Source organism: Gymnoscopelus microlampas (genome assembly GCF_963454915.1).
Source record: "Gymnoscopelus microlampas genome assembly, chromosome: 11".
NCBI classification, from domain to species: domain Eukaryota; kingdom Metazoa; phylum Chordata; class Actinopteri; order Myctophiformes; family Myctophidae; genus Gymnoscopelus; species Gymnoscopelus microlampas.
In genome coordinates, this window is record NC_139948.1 from 28,354,319 (window position 1) to 28,373,338 (window position 19,020).

Genomic DNA, 19,020 nt, shown 5'->3' on the forward strand with positions numbered 1-19,020 from the left:
AGTGATTAATTCGCACGCACGCACGCACGCACGCACGCACGCACGCACGCACGCACGCACACACACACACACACACACACACACACACACACACACACACACACACACACACACACACACACACACACACACACACACACACACACACACACACCTTTTTACAGTAGAAAAATAAGAAAAGCATTTACTTTGTAGGGAGGAGACTTGAAGGATAATGAGTTACACTATGTTATACAGAAGTGATCATTATGGATCATTTTGTTCTATTTGACCTAAGCTAACATAGTGAAATATTGTGGAAACGCACACACGCCGCAGACACACTCACGCGCGCGCACACACACACACACACACACACACACACACACACACACACACACACACACACACACACACACACACACACACACACACACACACACACACACACACACACACACACACACACACACACATTTCTATGCACACTGTTATGACCTGTATAACCCCATTATTTTCCTGTGTGCTATTTTGGGATGCTGTGGTTGCAATAGAGTGTTACAGGAAAGTAGCCCAGAGTTTCTGTTGACTGATAAGCAGGTCAGTTCCCTGTGGATGATGGTCTTTGTAGTTATATGTAGTTCACAGCAAGATGCTGAGAGGTCAAATGTCACGTCACCTCAGTGGGCATAACTAATCTGGTTGGCTGGACCAGGGCCTAAATTCCTCTGGGATGAAAGGTATATAGAGTATAGTCAGACTCTCAGCCAGCTTGTGTGTTTGTGTGTCCATCATACTGCATGCCTCTTCAAGGTAGTAGTAGTAGACTGAAATAATTATACCAGCATATCTTGCTGTATTCGGCAGCTTTTATATGAAATTGGGTCTTTTTTTAAATGTTACTAGTTGAAATTTCAGCCTACATTGAGTTAAATTTGTTCTGGTGTTTGTCTGGTTGTTTGTGCCCTGAAGCAGCAAAAACAGTGATTAAAGTTATGTGGAAATGCATGCATTGATGGCATGTATTAGATAGTGCAGCAGCTGCAAATTTGTAAATATTGTCCTTGTGATAAAGACGACAAAATGAGAAATGACTGACTCTTTGTTCCTGATTTCTCTCCACAGATCGTGAGGACCAATCAATTCTTTGCACGTGAGTACTTTACTGTGGACACACATGCACACTTTCACTCATCGTCTTTATTACTCTCCACATGTAATCTCTCAAGAACAGATTCTGACCTGCGGTGGAATCTGTCGGAGCGGTTCGTCATAACGTGTGCGCATTGGCTACAAGTGGGCGTGCCTTCAGATCAGGAAGCGGGCCGCGCTTTACCCAATCAAATGTAGTGGGCGGGATTCACATGTTCATCCACCCTTCCCCCCTCGAAACTAGCCGAAACTAATTTAACAATAGCGTCCTCGGAGCGGACAAAACCACGGAAAGATATTCACATTTTAAATTACTCTTTCATCATAGAAACAAGTGGGCTTATAACCAAAACCATCCATGTTCTCTGGGAGAAGTGGTGTTAGTGTTCCGTGTAGAAATATTGTTATAGTGGGAATGAAAATGTAGTCGCACCAACCGGAAGTGATGCGCTGAAGGCAGACATGAAACCGGTATTTCCCTGCGCACTAGTCTTCCATTATCCTCCGGCCAGACCCCACAGACAATATCAGAAACAGAGGTTTCATTTTCTGTGGGGTCTGGCTACGCGAGACTACTCTCCATGCAATCACTCAAGTGGACACACACACACACACACACACACACACACACACACACACACACACACACACACACACACACACACACACACACACACACACACACACACACACACACACACACACACTAACGTCTAACATAGAAGGGTATACTATAGAAATTCACGATTGGACCGCTCGCATGCAACTTTGCATGCCTGGAGGCCAAGTAAAAACCTCTGCCCCAAATTTTTGATATAGCGCCACCAGGAGGCAGATTTTTGCTAAACATTTTTTTTATATTACTCCTACAGATTTTGTCCAAACATCACGCAAATCACTACACAGTATCTCTATAGTCATGTGATCAAGACGAATTTATCTGATTCTTCATATTCCATCCTGATCCTAAGATTGCCTTCCAAAGTTTGCAGGAACCATAGGTCGTACAATCAACCTCTTTTTTCCCTGGATTCCATTTCCTTGGATCATTCATTACGTAACTTATAGGCCCTGTTTGTGCCAGATTACATTTTCTACCATAGACCAAAACTCACACAAATCGGTACACATTATCTCTGGATCTCAAGATGTGTGAGTTTGATTTTTCAAATCCCTTTCCAAGTGGCTATGACCAAAGTTCTCTTCTCTTCTCTTCTCTTCTCTTCTCTTCTCTTCTCTTCTCTTCTCTTCTCTTCTCTTCTCTTCTCTTCTCTTCTCTTCTCTTCTCTTCTCTTCTCTTCTCTTCTCTTTTCTTCTCTTCTCCTCCGTGGAGGCCATCACTGCTGGAACAGATAGCTGCTCTGTTCTCTTTAAGGTGATTCAGATGATGTACAGTAGCTGCTACATAGACTGGAAAATGAACCTGTATTTAGAGGAAGACATACAGGTTCTATCTTCATAGAGGTATTAGCGGGTATGGATTTATACTTCTTTGTACGGTGGAGTCGCATGCCGGACAAAGCCAATCTAGCCGATCAACGTTTCCCCCCGGCATTGTGGGCTTTTCGATTAGGTTCCAAGTATATATAGGGCTTTACAGCCTAGATCTACTCTCGTCCTTGATTTCTCTTTCCTTTCAAATGCACCTGATACTGAACAAGAAGTGTGTTGAGCTCACTTTATTCAGATTAAACATCTCTACAATCATCCTCATTTGAACTGTCTCAGATTAGCTTGTTTGAGGTTGTTTTGCCACAGTGAGCCACCCTTAATCCTGAGACAGCCTGTTATTTCTGCTCTTTCTAGCCTTCATGTTTCTCCTTACTCTGACTCGCTTGGCAGGCTCCTCTCATCCTGCCGAGTGGCACTTAAAGACTTGTTTCAAAAAGCTTCTTGTGGAAGTCAGGCTTTGCGGCGACTTGAACCAGTGCTGTGGGAGTTATGAGTGTGGTTTGGTGCCATGCCTAAAGTCCTCCATGGCAGTGAGTAATTAAGTAGTACTCGCTTTCTGAGCCTGTCTGAACTGAAGTTTGCTGTAACCAGTGAATAGAGGTGTTGCATAATCTTCCACACATTTCAGAAATCTTCAGAAAACTACGCCCCCTGTTGGTTTGCAGGGGTGCCACATTACCACATATTTTGTTGTTACTGAGTAGGTGTTGAAGGTCATGTTGTCTTAGTGGTTCTCAAAGTGGGGTCCGGGGACCCCCAGGGATCCTTGAGGGGGTTCCAGGGGGTCCCCAGCAATCACCGTCACTTTGTGCCGCGCGCTCTGGGGGCACCTGGCACAAAACATTTACAGATGGGCGTCCTCGGCCAAATACCGTACATATCAATTTGGGGGTCCTTGACCTGAAAACGTTTTAGAAACAGTGGTGTAGGAGGAGCCAACATGAGCAGCGTTCTTATCACTCTGATAAGAACGCTTCCTTTCAGTCTTTTGGTATATTGTGGTAAGACAGAATCAGGAAGATCTCCGGTTGGTTGCTTAGCTGCTGTCCATTCAGGCAGACAGTCAAACAGCATCTAAGGGTGTCACGTAAAGGTCTTGGCTGAGAAAAGAACAGGGAGTGGCGTGCTAGACGGCAAACCTGTAGAATCTCTCAGTAGAGAGTCAAAAACCACAAAGTGGACACTGATACAAGATACACACATACATAGTGAGATACTAGAACTAGCTAGAGGGATGAGAAAATGACAGGACCCCAGAAGGAAACACTGAGTAGGAGTTGAAGGTCATGTTGTCTAGAGCAGTGGTTCTCAGGGGGTCCTTGAGGGGGTTCCAGGGGGTCCCCAGCTAAATTTGTTAATATACCATCAACATGAGTTCAATCACTTTAACCCTAGCACACTACAGTACATCAGCTATTTGAAATTAGCTGATCTACAAGCTTTCAACCCATCAAGATGCGACACGTTTTAGCTTGTAGATCTGCTACTTAAAAAAAAGAAATGTGGCCAAATAATACAACATACATTTGCGGGTCCTTGACATGAAATTGTTTTAGAACTACTGCCCTATATAAGAATTACTAGATAGAAGTACGAGACTTGTTCCAATGTTCTATTCTCCATGCTTGTACTAAGCTACATTATGAAGACATCAAAGCTACACTAGAATAAGCGAAGTTGTCAACTAACAGAAATGACCTACTATACTACACAGACCCAGGTCCAGTGTTCCTCAACAGTCCCATAGAGTGCTAGAGCCGGACCTAAAACAGCCTTGCAATATGTGCAGTGGTGCTAATAGCCAGCTAGTCTAAAGCCACTGGTATGCGTCTGTGTGTGTCGCTGGATGGCTCTGTATCCCAAGCCGCCAGGCTGCTGGCTTCTGGGTTCTGGGACCTGACTGTGGGACATGCGGACAGCCCTGCCTGAACAGAACTATCATTAGAGCTGATCCAAAAGCAGAGTCTGGAAACCCTGGAGACATGCCCAGCAAACCACAGGGCCCTGCAGTTAAAAAAGCCTTGACGGACAAATAGATGGATGGAGAAAACAAACAACAGCAAATAGGCTGATCCTAACTTTCTCTAACTAGCTTGCTTGCTTGCCTCCCCTGGTTTTCCGTCTTTGTCCATTGTTCCCCAGAGGTTCCGTAAAACACTCTGAAACTGACCTGATGACATGATGGTTTGTCTAAAAGCTATTTTGGTTAGGGCTTTCACAGTTTTTATTATAGTAGTTTTGCTGTGCTTGTGCGTTGCAAACATTGTGGGTGTTCAATTCCTGAAATGCTGGCTGCGCCTGGCAACTGACTGAAGGCTGGTGATTTATGATTGTAGATGTTGATTTGTGTAATTATTCCCTGGAAATGATGAGCAAAGCAGAACTGATATGATTGTATGATGCTGTGTTGGGAGTAGTGTAGAGGACTTGTTTGTTTTCACTCCCTCCCTCTCTACAGCTCTCTGACTCTCACTTTTGTCACTTGCTCCCTCAGTCATTCACAGACACACTCACACTCACACACAAATGACTTAGACAACCTAGACATGCTCTCTCAGTCATTCAAACACAGAAACATAGCAAACACACACACAAATGATCAACACAAAACAACGTAGTTGTTGATACACATGGCCCATCGCCTTTCACTTGAATGGTTTAGTAGTTTAGATTGTTTTGGCATTTTCACTCACTCACTCACTCACTCACTCACTCACTCACTCACTCACTCACTCACTCACTCACTCAGTGACACACTCAGTGACACACTCAGTGTTTGTGTCATTACTGTCTCTCTATCCTTTCAGAGGTGAATCAGGAGCTGGCAAGACAGAGAACACCAAAAAGGTCATCCAGTACCTGGCCCACGTCGCCTCCTCTCACAAAGGACGCAAAGACCACAACATTCCTGTGAGCACTCCCTCTGTAACACTCTCCTCTCTTCTCCTTTCTTCAACCACAGATTTATTTATTGAAAAGAAAAACACCTTATACGTTCTGTTTCTTCTCCCGTTTGACAATTTATGAAGTTGATTCCTTGGACCTGTATCTGTTTCCCTCCAAGTGATTTCACATTATCTTAATGTTCATATTTAGTTATTAAAGGCCTGTTGTAAACAAATACTTGTATGATCCAGCAGAACTAAGGCCATACCAAACTTTTGTAATCAGTGTTAATATAACACAATCACTGCTCTCTTCCAAAGTCACATGTTGCCCATTCTATGATGGCATTATGCTAGCAGGCTAACGTTAGACTAATGTTAGCTATTGGACTGCTTGTTGCTTGTGTCTGACACAAGCGCTTCAAGTTCTAACACTTGCATTTGTTTATCCATAACAAACAGCCCGAATCTCCAAAAGCATTCAAGCTACAGGCAAGTGTTTCTCCAAACAACATCAATGTTCACCATGTTTCTGTTGTGTTTGTACGTGTGTGTGTGTGTGTGTGTGTGTGTGTGTGTGTGTGTGTGTGTGTGTGTGTGTGTGTGTGTGTGTGTGTGTGTGTGTGTGTGCATGCGTGCATGCATTTGTGTGTGTGTGTGTGTGTGTGTGTGTGTGTGTGTGTGTGTGTGTGTGTGTGTGTGTGTGTGTGTGTGTGTGTGTGTGTGTGTGTGTGTGTGCGTGCGTGCGTGCGTGCGTGCGTGCGTGCGTGCGTGCGTGCGCGCGCGTGTTCTTGCATGACCCACCCATTGTAATTCTACACTGCAACCATAATGATGCTTCTAAAAAACAATCTTTGCTATTTTAATGAGGGGTTTGTTTATTCTTACAATGGCATTTTTGTCCACTTATTTGGTATTGACTTATTGAGTTGGTTCAGGCTTATTGATAAAAGAGCAGGGAATTGTCAACAATGTAAAAACCATCAGATACAACTACAAACATACAGTAATAGTCATTAAACACAACAGCGTTTCTTATTCATTATCAACAAGTAACAACAAGTGGTATTAATTAAAGTACAGTATCAGTGAAATACTGTATATCCATTTGTAACTCTTGAGAGACTCAGAGTTACATTACTGACCACGCATGGGCTGCATGTGGTTGCCTGTCTACAGCCTCCATCACCTGAGAATACACCCATTGTTTGGGGGAGAGGAGGGACTGTGAAATCAGTGTGAAAACCCATCAAACCATAGCGGTACAGAACATCTCTCCCCAGCTGTAGTCGTTTTCTTTTACGGAGGCAAAAATTAAATCTAATTGAAAAGGGCTGATGCTGTACTTATATAACAACTATAACTTTCTGCAGGCTCATTACATTATCCAGCTAAATTGAAATCAAATCTGTGGCAGTTTAACAAGCTCTTCATCTGTGCATGCTTTCCATTCGTGTGGTGGTGAGAGATAACCACTTGCATGCTGTAGTTTTAGGAACCCTTTCTGATGTGTCCCCCTCGGACATTATTACTACTAATAAGGAGCAATTCCTTGTCCTTCAATCTGTGTGTGGCAAGGCAATAACATGACACTGGGGAGTGGGGATGATGTATGCATGTACAGTATGGGGTTTCTTTAGAGACTTAGCCAGCCTGTCCTCACCTGGTTTCTGAGAATTGAATCCATAGTGAGTATGAGAATTACAGATGACCATCAATAACACATGACTTCTCCACTACACGACTATGAAGGTCAGCTTCATAGGAGTTATTCCCTGCTCAGCCTTCTGCTGCTGGGGGTTCTAAGGAATAAAGTCCTGATATTTTCGGGTCTTCCCGGTTTTCTGCTTGATTTATCTGACAGCAATTTTTCTCTCCTCCTCCTAAACCTGTGCCCAATGTGTCTGTGTCCTTTAGCCACTTAAACCCTATACAGTATACTACATTGACCGAGGTTTCCCAGGGCTCTATACTAGGCCTCCTACTTTTCTCCCTCTATAACAAAGGGACAAATGCTCACAACGCATCACATTGTGATGTGTTGTGAGACACTATGGTTAAAACGGATGCTTTATAGAAGCACACTGAGGATTTTACTGTGCAGATAGATAGATTAAACAACGGTAGGTTGGCTCATTGGTATTTTGCTTAGTTTGACTATTCTACTGTGTAGAGGTTCTGCTATCAAACATGGACCAATTTCTACACAGAGTTCAGTTAGAATGTCTGTGCATATCGGACAGAGAAATGCCTGAATGTGGAGTGAGAGAGATATATAGGTATATCGATATGGAGGAGAGGAGGTAGGGCCGGGGAGGGGAGGAGAGGGCAAGAGAGGGAAAACTAGTGGCTAAGGCAAAGAAGTAAAGCAGATGAGCGGAGCCCGGACATTCATTAGTCTGGAGCACAGTCTATGGTCTGGAGCCCCTGTGCAGGGAGGGTTATGTGTCTCATGGGGACAAAACACAGACAGGAATGTATGTTTATCCCACAGGATACCCAGATCTGTGTATTACATTCTGCATTATTTGCCTAGAGGGAGAGATGAGATGTTATGACAGAGAGGGACCTACAGTACAAGATACGTTGAGGAAGATAAACGAGTCGTGGAGAGATTGTTCCCAGGCCACGTCTCATTCTCTCCCAGGGGATATGGGTTTAACTGAAGGTCTCTCGTTCATCCACCCAGACAGACAGGACAATTATGGACATTATAATGATGAAGCTCACCTCATCACCTGTGCAGAAAGAGCATGGGAATAACATTTATGTTGGCAATCGCTGACTCTGTTACTATTACTGTAAGCACCTTGATTTGGGAGGTAGAGCTAGGTTTGCTGAATGATGGCTATGTCAAGCACCAGTTAGTATCCCCAGCCAAACTTACTGCTTTTTAGCTGGTGGTTGGGTGTGAATTTCCCACCCTTTTTTCCAATCCCATATATACTGTATAACCGACAAAATGCATGGATGTTTAACCAACAATACTTCTCTCCAGACAAAATAAATGTAATCATATTCACTTCAGTGTGATCTGGTATGGCTGGCCATCTACAGTATAAAGCCTCAGTGATTGAAACTGCTGGAGCAGCTAACATGGCTTTACACCCTTGCCGCTTAACACCGTTACAATAATGCTATATATATATTTAACTCCGATTGTATAAATTGACCCATATGGACCCTATTTGGGTCAATTTGTACACTCAGGTTTTTGCAGTGTAGGCTATGTAGGACTGAGGCTGTCCCATATTTCTGTGGTGCTGGCCAGGCACTGACTACCCCAGAGCCTCATCCATCCATCCATGGATCCAGCCAGCCAGCCAGCCAGCCAGAAATCAGAGAGTAGAGAAGTGTTCTGTCTCCCTGGGGGCCCACAGAGCCCAGGCCCCAGTGGACAATCCTGGAGTCAAACCAGGGTGGAGTTCTGCAGTGTCGTGGGTGGTGGCAGCAACACCAGGGGCTATTTCTGTACCGTTGGTACCCTGCCAGCCCAGCCCTGTGCCCTGGAAAGAGATTATGTGTGTGTGTGTGTGTGTGTGTGTGTGTGTGTGTGTGTGTAGAGGGGTGGGAAGTTGCACAGGCCCACTGGAATTTCCCGACCACTCGACAGGGTTTGAAATTTTGGGAAGCAGCTACCACCCTTGTCACAGTGGCAGGTTTTTTTGTTTTCCGGAAGTGTAGGGTGTATCATCTCCACCACAGGAATGTGTAGGCTAGGGGAAGAGCCTCTCGCTCATCACCTGCAAACGTCCCACTTACAACAGCACAAACCGGGATGTGTTGAAACCCCTTTGCTGTGCCTCATTAGTGGCTTCACAAACTTGCAACTTGTCAAACGTTTCAAAAAACAAAGCAAAAAAGACATTATTCTGTGCTTCAAGTGTACAATGTAAATGAACAGAACCATGATTAACCATTCTCCACCTGCATGATTGGTTCAGTGTCTTGGCCACGATTGTCTCTGTCCATTGTGGAGAATGCTTTCAACTTGTCAGATTGTGTATGTTTTGGCAAGGATGGACAGATCCGTCATAAGTAGTTGGTATAATAACTGTTTTGATATCTTAGCTCTGTCTGTCTCCCTCCACAGGGTGAGTTGGAACGCCAGCTCCTACAAGCCAATCCTATCCTTGAGTCCTTTGGCAATGCCAAAACGGTGAAAAATGACAACTCGTCTCGCTTTGTGAGTTTACTCTTCTGTTTAAATGATTATGGTCTTGTCTTGGTTTACATAGGCAGAGATAATGCTGAGTAGGGGCTCCCGTTCCCCTCCACTTCAAACCAAGTAACAGTGTAAATTACATTTCCTTGACCTTTACAAGACGTGTATACAGACAAGTACATTGATGATGACACAATACAAACTTGAACCACCTTTTGACGCTATTGCCTCTCAGATTTTAAACACTGCAGAGAAGATGCCCTTACTTTTTCCCTGCACTGTATCTAATCTATGGCTGTCTGTGTATGCAACAGGCCAGAGGCAGGGATCAAAGGTTTCTCGATTTGTCGAACAGGACCCAAAAGGTGGAATTGCAAAAAAATTATTAACTATTACAGTGTTACTTGAGGCTGCACTGGAGAGTTTTTACTCATTATGTACAATGGCAGCCCCAAGTGGCAGCGACTAGTAACTGTTTTGATACTTGTGCTACTGGTTGTACTATACCACTACCACTACTATACCACTGCTCATTGTGATCCAGCATTTTAATCAGGGATGATAAGCTGATATTATAGGTTTGCGATTCTTTATGTGACTTAGAATGATAAAACATTGTGCAGCGTGCATAGTGCTAATGCCTACTGGCTATTTATTATGTGTTCTGTCATGTACTAGTTTATGTTTCCACTGGCCAACTAAACTGAAATGACAATCAGTATGCCTGAAAGTAAATTAACACTAAATTAAATGATTACATTTAAATGAACATTATGTTAGTTTGATTTGCAAAAACATATAGTTGCAGAAACCTTGTATCTCCATATTTCACCTTTTCAATGTTTTTTTGTAAATCAATGCCATACTTCATCATACAAGAATGTTACACAAAATGTTTAAAAATAATAATAAAAAGGAACGGTTTTGGACATACAAGGTTTCCACCCGACAGTAAAAAAGAAAAAAACATATATATATATATAAAAGTCTTTATTAAACCAGCATGGCAAAAACAGACTGCAAAATCAATTCAAAACTGCAACAGGATATGCACAAAGAAAGAAAAATGTGCACCCGCTCACAAAACCTTTCTGTTTCCCTTGAGCCTATTCCATTGCCTTCAAATTGTCTTGATTTTCATACCAGTCATTTCCTGCCATGCTGATTTAATACATGTTTTTAATATATTTGTATCAGCAAAAAAGGATAGGTCTTTTATTTCTTCAATTGTCAGGTTCCTTTTCTTTAAATTTGACACTTTTTCTTAAACCAGTGGATTATTTCCAAAGTCTTTTGTACTCGTGGATACGTGCCCCAAAGGGTATTTGTTTCAAATGTCATCCAAGCCTTTTCTTCTAGTACTGTGATAGCTTGAACTGTTTCTCTTATGTTTGGCCAGTGAGGAGTTATAGAAGAATCTATGTGATTCTCTTTTTTATTTTAAGGGTTTAGGTTGTCATTGTTTGCTATGATTGTTTGCAGTGGTGGACAAAGTACTCAACCCCGGTACTTGAGTCAAAGAATAGATACACCTGTAAAATATTACTCAACAACTAAGTGAAAGTTGCTCAGTCAAATTTGTACTTGAGTTAAAGTACTGGAGTACTTGCTTTTACAAAATGTAAATGCTTTAAACTTTTTTACAATGTACATTTTCTTTTTAATCAATGCATTGCTGTATTACAATTTAGACATTTTCCAAAAATATCAGTAAGAGTGATAATAGCAGGTCTATAATAGCAGGTCTATCGCAAAGCATTGTGAGCTTGCAGATCTGCTATTTGCTATCTAAAATGCACTCAAGTACAGTACTCAATAAATATACTTAAGCACAGTACTCAAGTCAATGTACTTAAGCACAGTACTCAAGTAAATTTACTTAAGCACAGTACTCAATTAAATGTACTTAAGCACATTACTCAAGTAAATGTACTTAGGGTTAGGGTTACTGTCCACCACTGGTCATACTGTATGTATCATAAATCATTGTGTCACTGAAGAATAAAATAAAGAAGACCAGTGTATTAGAATACAACACACACACGTCACACACACACACACACACACACACGCACACGCACACGCACACGCACACGCACACACGCGCACACACGCACACACACAGGAAACCACATGCATGCCTGGGATACTTTCTGACCCGTAACCTCATGTGGGCAACTTCTTAATATAGGCATTTCCCTGAATACAGTACTTCTGTTTGATCAATCAGGGGGGGAAAAGCTTTTTTTCCAAAGTTCACAGGCATGTCTTGAGAATAAACAGATAGGTGACAGATAGACTCAAACGTGGACATACTCGCTGTAGTATGACATTTTAGTCCACCTGTAAAATTTCACATACGGCAGACTTTAGATCTCAGTATGACCGGAAGAAAAAGTAAATAATTGCCTTGAAGTTGCTATCCTCTCCCATGACATGTCCTTTTCATTGTTGTCTACAGGGGAAGTTCATTAGAATCAACTTTGACGTGACCGGCTACATCGTCGGGGCCAACATCGAGACCTGTATCCTCGATAGCAGGACAGCCCGCGGGAGCTGATAGACAGAAAGGATTGTTTCCAAAAAATGAGGACGGGTGGGAGGAGTGAAAAGGATGGGGAATGTGTTGAGTTTGGAGCTTAAGAACTTAGAGAGCCGTGGTTTTGGCTCTAGGGTTCTGCAGAGCTTTACGCTTTACCACAAAAATGCATTTTTGTACTTTGCGTTCCCCTGATAGGCTGAGACTCGGGGGATTGGACCACTCAAAGAGTCACGCATTCATAGTCATGCTTAGTGTTTGTCCATGTTTATTTATGTCCTGAGAGTAGAGCCATGAGGCTGCTTTCAGGGGGCCAATTAACTTTCTTTTATAATGCTTGTAAGAGGAAAAAGTACAGAATTGATTCCTCACGATTTGGGTGTTTTTATTTCCCTTTCCAATAAGATTGATTGGTTCTGTACTTCATGAGAATTCTTGTCTGAAATATGGTCGTTGCTAAGGTTTCTGGAAAGATTGTACTGAATTGCAAAATTCTTTGTTCCCTCTCAAACTCAGCCAGCGATCACAAAAATAATCTGCTTTCTTTTTTTATCCTTCGAAGTAGAAGTTTTGAGTAGGAATGTTTTTTTTACAGTGTTTTTATACAGTATACGAGTACAATGGTGAAAAGTAATTGTGTTTTAACCACTTGAACCCTAGCGTCTATTCTGGGCATGTCATAATAAGCAAACATTCTGCGAAAATAGCGACATGTTGTGAGCTTTTAGATCGCCTATTTCCGGCAAGGAGATTTGGTGTAGAGGGGAAAAAAGGAGTGGGCCAAGGATACACCCCTGGGGGACCCCGGTCAAGCTTATAGGGTCAAGTGGTTAAGAACAGTAGCATCAGTGGTTACAGTACTGTAGTTGCAGTTGCTTTGTCCCACATCATGCAATATCTTGGTCAGACCTTAATGCCTACTCTCAGACCTTCTGGAGAAGTCGAGGGCCATCAGACAGGCCAAAGATGAGAGAACCTTCCATATCTTCTACCAGCTGCTGGCAGGAGCTGGGGAGCACCTGAAATGTGAGTGTCCTCTCTCATGTTCTATATGGTGTCTTCAGGCATGGGGAGACTTTGAACCTTCCTGTTAATGACCTAGTAGAGATTATGTAGATGAATTTGGACTCATTATTTTACATCCTATGGGCGTCGCAGAGCTGTTCTGCCTAATGTCTCTCCCTCACCAGTAAACGGACAGTATAGTCTGTTCTGTTATTACAGATCTAATGGTAGTGACCTGCATGGATTTATGTCACTTTTCTGTTCTATTACAGTATAAAGTAGCTCACTCACTCGCTCACTGTTTCACTTGCTTGCTTGCTTTCTCGCTTGCTCGCTCACACACACACACACACAGACAGACAGACAGACAGACAGACAGACAGACAGACAGACAGACAGACAGACAGACAGACAGACAGACAGACAGACAGACAGACAGACAGACACACAGACTCACTTAATTACTAAGTCTAGTGTAAATGGATGAATTGTCACTTCTAATGTACAACAGTAGTAGGATGATGTTTCTGTCTCTTGTTGTTCCTCTCTGTCAGCTGACCTTCTGCTGGAGGGTTTTAGCAGCTACCGGTTCCTGTCCAACGGGAACGTTACCATCCCTGGCCAGCAGGACAAAGACAACTTCCAGGAGACCATGGACGCCATGCACATCATGAGCTTCTCCCATGAAGAGATTGTCTGTGAGTCGGCACGGACAGACACATTCAGAAACAGTATACACAGCCAAATCCTGTGTCCATTTAGCTCTGAGAGTGTTAATATGGTCATATTTACACTCTCAGAAGTTGCTTGATTACAATACACTGCGGACGTAGCATGCAAGCGTATGACTTATTTTGGTTCTAAACCTTTTCTATTCTGGTTGCCATGGCAGGTATGTTGAAGGTGGTCTCCGCTGTGCTGCAGTTTGGAAACATTGTCTTCAAGAAGGAGAGGAACACAGACCAGGCCTCCATGCCTGAAAACACATGTAAAGACAATCCATAAACTTAACCACTAGTCTGTACTTCAGCTGTGGCCAGTATGTTCGTCTACGGGTCCGCCACTTTGATAACACGCTACTCTGAGGTCATTTAACTCTGAATATGTATTTTGATGTCAAAACAATGAAAGTGGCCGGTGAATTTTGAGATGTATAGTATTGTTGATGACTAGAATTAAAAAAAAGCTTAGATTCCTGCCCTAAATTCTACAATAGCAGTGCCACTGTAATAAGCCATATAAATACATTTTATCATAATGAACACCTATACACGGTTTCAGGCGTGCTGTGAAGTACCTTTATGAATTTAAATGAGTCTGATGCTGAAAAAGAGTATGCTTGCTCAGCGATACCTTTCCTAGATAAATAAAGTTAAAAAAAACAAACCAACGTGTATCGGTGGGAAGTCTGTTTTGTAATGAGGTACCCCCTGTGTTCCTTCTGGTCCTAACAGCGGCCCAGAAGCTGTGCCATCTGTTGGGACTGAATGTAATGGAGTTCACCAGAGCCATCCTGTCCCCCAGGATCAAAGTGGGACGAGACTATGTGCAGAAGGCACAGACCAAAGAACAGGTGAGATGCTGTCTCATGATAGAAAAGCTGCATGTGGCACACGAGATACACAGTAAATTGACCCTTACGGGTTCATTTTTACACTCTCAGAGTTAAATTAACTCTCCAGATTTTACTGTGTGTACAATGGAGACTCACTGGCCTTTTTTGCTGGTGTAAAATTAGTATACGTATAGAATGAAAATCAACAAAAGAGTACAGAGAAATTTGTCTCTGGCTTTGCTGTGATTGAAGTGATGCTGTCTCATGATGTGTTTGCTATCAGACTCTTGGTTTTTCTAAGCTTTAGCCAGTATTTTAACATCATAACAGGAAAAGTCAGTATCACCCATGGTTTTACGTTCTCATATCTGCTGCCATTAGACTTATGGCCATATGGGTCACATGGTTATTATCTATTATTCATGTCATCGGTCTCTCCTGGTCTCTCTCCCTGGACTTTGAAGTGTCTCTGTCTCTCCCCAGGCGGACTTTGCCATTGAAGCTCTGGCTAAAGCAACATACGAGCGTCTGTTCCGCTGGCTGGTCCATCGCATAAACAAGGCTCTGGACAGGACAAAGCGCCAGGGGGCCTCCTTCATTGGTATCCTGGACATCGCTGGGTTTGAGATCTTTGAGGTGCTTACATCACTGCATTGTGCTTGCAAACACAAACACTCCAACACTGAAACATGAGTTTAGTTTTAACCACATGAACCCTAGCATCCCTATTCTGGGGTGTTACACTAGCAGATCTGACAAGCTTGTAGATCTGCTCTTTTTGGCAACGAGATTTGGTGTAGAAGGAAAAAGGAGCGGACCCCTGTCTACTAAGTATATACTGTAGGGTTTAAGTGAATTTTCTGTCAAAATAAAATTGTAAAATTGTCCTCATTCATCTTTGAATAAGATATAACACATGGGGTTGGACTTATCTGATCACTTGTTTGAATATTTCAAACAATATTATGTACATTATTATTATTATTATTATTATTATATAATATTATGTTATCTCTGCCAGGCCAAAGGCAAGGGGTGAGATTATGTTTTCGCTGCCAGCAGAGTCTGCGGTAGGAAACTTAATTGAGTGTCCTACTGACCAGCCATCCGGTCATCAAATTATTGTCTCAGGAATGTGACCAAAATGTAAAAATCTCCATGAATTCAAGGCGTCATGGGGTGTGTAATTGATAGATGGCCTCAAAGCCAGGAAAAGACAACACTTATGCCATATCACGATATTACAATATTCAAAACCCAGACGATAGATATCTAGTCAATACATTGCCCAGCCCTACTCACTTATTTGACAATGTGACTGAGGGATACATTGATAGTTTGAATAATACCACATTTAACAATACATTAAGCAAACAAAACGACACCCTGATTCCTCTTGTTTCGTCCTTCTCTCTGTCCCTCCAGCTGAACTCGTTTGAGCAGCTGTGTATCAACTACACCAACGAGAAGCTGCAGCAGCTGTTCAACCACACCATGTTCATCCTGGAGCAGGAGGAGTACCAGAGAGAGGGCATCGAGTGGAGCTTCATCGACTTCGGCCTCGACCTGCAGCCTTGCATCGACCTCATTGAGAGACCGGTTAGTGGTGTGTATGTGTGTGTGTGTGTGTGTGTGTGTGTGTGTGTGTGTGTGTGCGTGCGTGCGATGGCGGAAGGTCTAACATGAAGTGAACGTGAACGTCAATTGTTTATTATAATCTAAGGAACCACACCTCACATTATAAGTAAGATAAGATAAGACCTTTATCGATCCCACGAGGGAAATTCAGTCACCAAAGAGCACAGGAGTTAAGATACAGGTTACAGGGCAAGACAAAGTACTGTAGATACAGCATGATAGAAAGACATCACAATTACCATTGTTAATGCAATAGACGCAAAGATGCATTAGCAACTTCTGTGTAGTGTGTGTGGTGCAGCCAGGTACTGTGTGCATTTCTCCATGTACAGTATGCTTGTATATTGTGCAGGTACTGTATGAGTGTTTATAAGTATGCATGTTTGCGTGCATGTAACAAAATTTCCCTGTTGTCCCTGCCTGTGGCTGCAGACCAACCCCCCTGGTATCCTGGCTTTGCTGGACGAGGAGTGCTGGTTCCCCAAGGCTACAGACAAGACCTTTGTGGACAAGGTGCTACAGGAGCAGGGCACGCACACCAAGTTCCAGAAACCACGTCAACTCAAGGACAAAGCTGACTTCTGCATTATCCACTATGCAGGAAAGGTATGTACAGGAGTGACTCTCAACTGTTTTAATTAAAAGGACCCCCCATTTGATACCATTTAATATGTCTTGGACCACAATTTACACTGTACACTCCTGCTTCTATCATTTTTATGGCATGATTCCTATTGGGCGAGCCGTCTATAAGATGGTCTGTCTGTCTGTCTGTCTGTCTGTCTGTCTGTCTGTCTGTCTGTCTGTCTGTCTGTCTGTCTGTCCGTCCGTCCGTCCGTCCGTCCGTCCGTCCGTCCGTCCGTCCAAATATCTTGTGCACACTACCAGTAGGCCAAGGAAGTAAATCCACAAATATGTTTCACATTTGTTTTTATACTTTTTGACATTTGTTATTTCATACTGAAAGTCAATGGAGGTCGGATTAGACTGAAACTTTGCCCAAATACAGAGATGACTGACATCATAGTAGTGACATCATAGATGACCGCCGCCATAGACATGCCACGTGAAATACGAGGAAGGAACAGTGAGGTTCGTTTCTCTGCACAGTAGCTGCTGCTGATGGCGGACTGTGATGAGACGGAGAGTATGAAGATCGATCCCGACACCAATCGTTATCCGTACTGTATCGTGTGGACGCCTATCCCTGTACTGTCGTGGCTGTTTCCATTCATTGGACATATGGGAATCTGCACTTCCACAGGTGTCATCCGTGACTTTGCTGGACCTTACTTTGTCTCAGAAGACAACATGGCCTTTGGGAGACCAGCAAAGTACTGGATGCTTGATGTGAGCAAAGTGTATGCTAATGGCCCCAACGCCTGGGACACAGCAGTTCTCGATGCGTCCGAGGAGTATAAACACAGGATGCACAACCTCTGCTGTGACAACTGTCACTCTCACGTAGCCATGGCCCTGAATCTAATGCGCTATGAAAGTAGTACCTCGTGGAACATGGTCAAGCTCTGCCTGCTCGTTCTCATACACGGCAAACATGTCAGCTGGGCCGGATTCTTAAAAACCTGGCTGCCTTTTCTGATGCTGACAGGGGTCATCCTTACAGTGGCCCTGACACTCAATTTGCGGTGACCACGGCGGCACGGGGGAAGAAGAGGGAACTGCAGTCGGATGCAGGGCTTGACCATTCTAAGCGACATGGGAGTCGTCACTCTGCGTTCTGCTCATTGAAGTTGGGAAGGGGGAGGGGAGGTTGTAAATGAGGACCATACTCACCCAGATATCCAACCAGGAGACGAAGATCACAAAGAAGACGAATGCCAACCGCCTTCAGTCCACACAGTAAACGCCTGCTCTGTTCTCGGGAGGAGGGTAACCCATTAACAGGCACGTAACCTGGTAGCCAGATTATTTGAGGAGAGCGAATAGATTTTAGTGAAGTTTAGTGAACCTTTTAATGAATTGTGAGTTTAGTTCCTTAAAAAAAAGAAAATCGAAAACATGAAGTCCGAGATCCACATGGAAGCCATGCCGTTATTTGACCTCGTTGACCCTTTCAATGATACTTTTTTAAATCGAGGCGTACAAAACAGAGCGTAAGCTTCTTTCTTGTCACTGCTTCTGTTAAATTCACTTTTCTCAAATTAAGCTTACACCACAGACTAATTTGTGCTTTATCACAGAGTGATGTCGCTCGCTGAAAAAGATTTTTGCCATTTAATTTTGGCGAGGGCCACCATCGTGCAACAAAGCATAAATTAGACTTGTAGCACTTGCGTTTCTTCTACAGGACCAGTCCCCCGTTATTACTTCACTAATAGGACATGTATTTCTTAGCTCGAGAGTAATTGGCCAGGTGAAATATTCATTTTTAAACCATTACTCCTATTCAAGTCCACTTATAGCCTCAGATCTTTCCATGTTCGCTGTGTTTTTCTTACTGAAGCGACTCTTGTTTCTGGCCAGTGTTTTTTTGTGGTCCCCTTCCTTGGAGGCAGCAGACCTTCGCTCCTCTGAAAGCGTAATTAACCAGGTCATTGCTTCAACACAAAAGCCCGGTTGTCTTGCTGCTGCAGGAAACCCACATCTGGTTCGCATTGGTGTGACTGTGACTCCACGCTGCCTGGTGGTT

General features: G+C 43.2%; 2 protein-coding genes across 2 annotated transcripts in view; both read left to right on the forward strand.

The window, feature by feature from the left end:
- The window catches only part of LOC311055169 (myosin-10), a 120,113-nt gene that overhangs the window by 72,046 nt on the left and 29,047 nt on the right, over positions 1-19,020 (forward strand). Inside the window, exons 4-15 of the mRNA XM_084071261.1 lie at positions 1,105-1,132; positions 5,391-5,493; positions 5,931-5,960; positions 9,562-9,654; positions 12,095-12,158; positions 13,100-13,198; positions 13,732-13,875; positions 14,070-14,165; positions 14,632-14,750; positions 15,216-15,368; positions 16,158-16,331; positions 16,803-16,976. Of these exons, the coding sequence (XP_083927387.1) occupies positions 1,105-1,132; positions 5,391-5,493; positions 5,931-5,960; positions 9,562-9,654; positions 12,095-12,158; positions 13,100-13,198; positions 13,732-13,875; positions 14,070-14,165; positions 14,632-14,750; positions 15,216-15,368; positions 16,158-16,331; positions 16,803-16,976 (1,277 nt within the window). The remainder of the gene's footprint in view (positions 1-1,104; positions 1,133-5,390; positions 5,494-5,930; positions 5,961-9,561; positions 9,655-12,094; positions 12,159-13,099; positions 13,199-13,731; positions 13,876-14,069; positions 14,166-14,631; positions 14,751-15,215; positions 15,369-16,157; positions 16,332-16,802; positions 16,977-19,020) is intronic.
- On the forward strand, positions 17,493-18,020 carry LOC311055720 (transmembrane protein 222-like; the record flags this gene model as incomplete). The annotated part of the gene is made up of 1 exon (XM_084071990.1): positions 17,493-18,020. The coding sequence occupies one exon, from the start codon at positions 17,493-17,495 to the stop codon at positions 18,018-18,020; it is 528 nt and encodes a 175-aa protein (XP_083928116.1).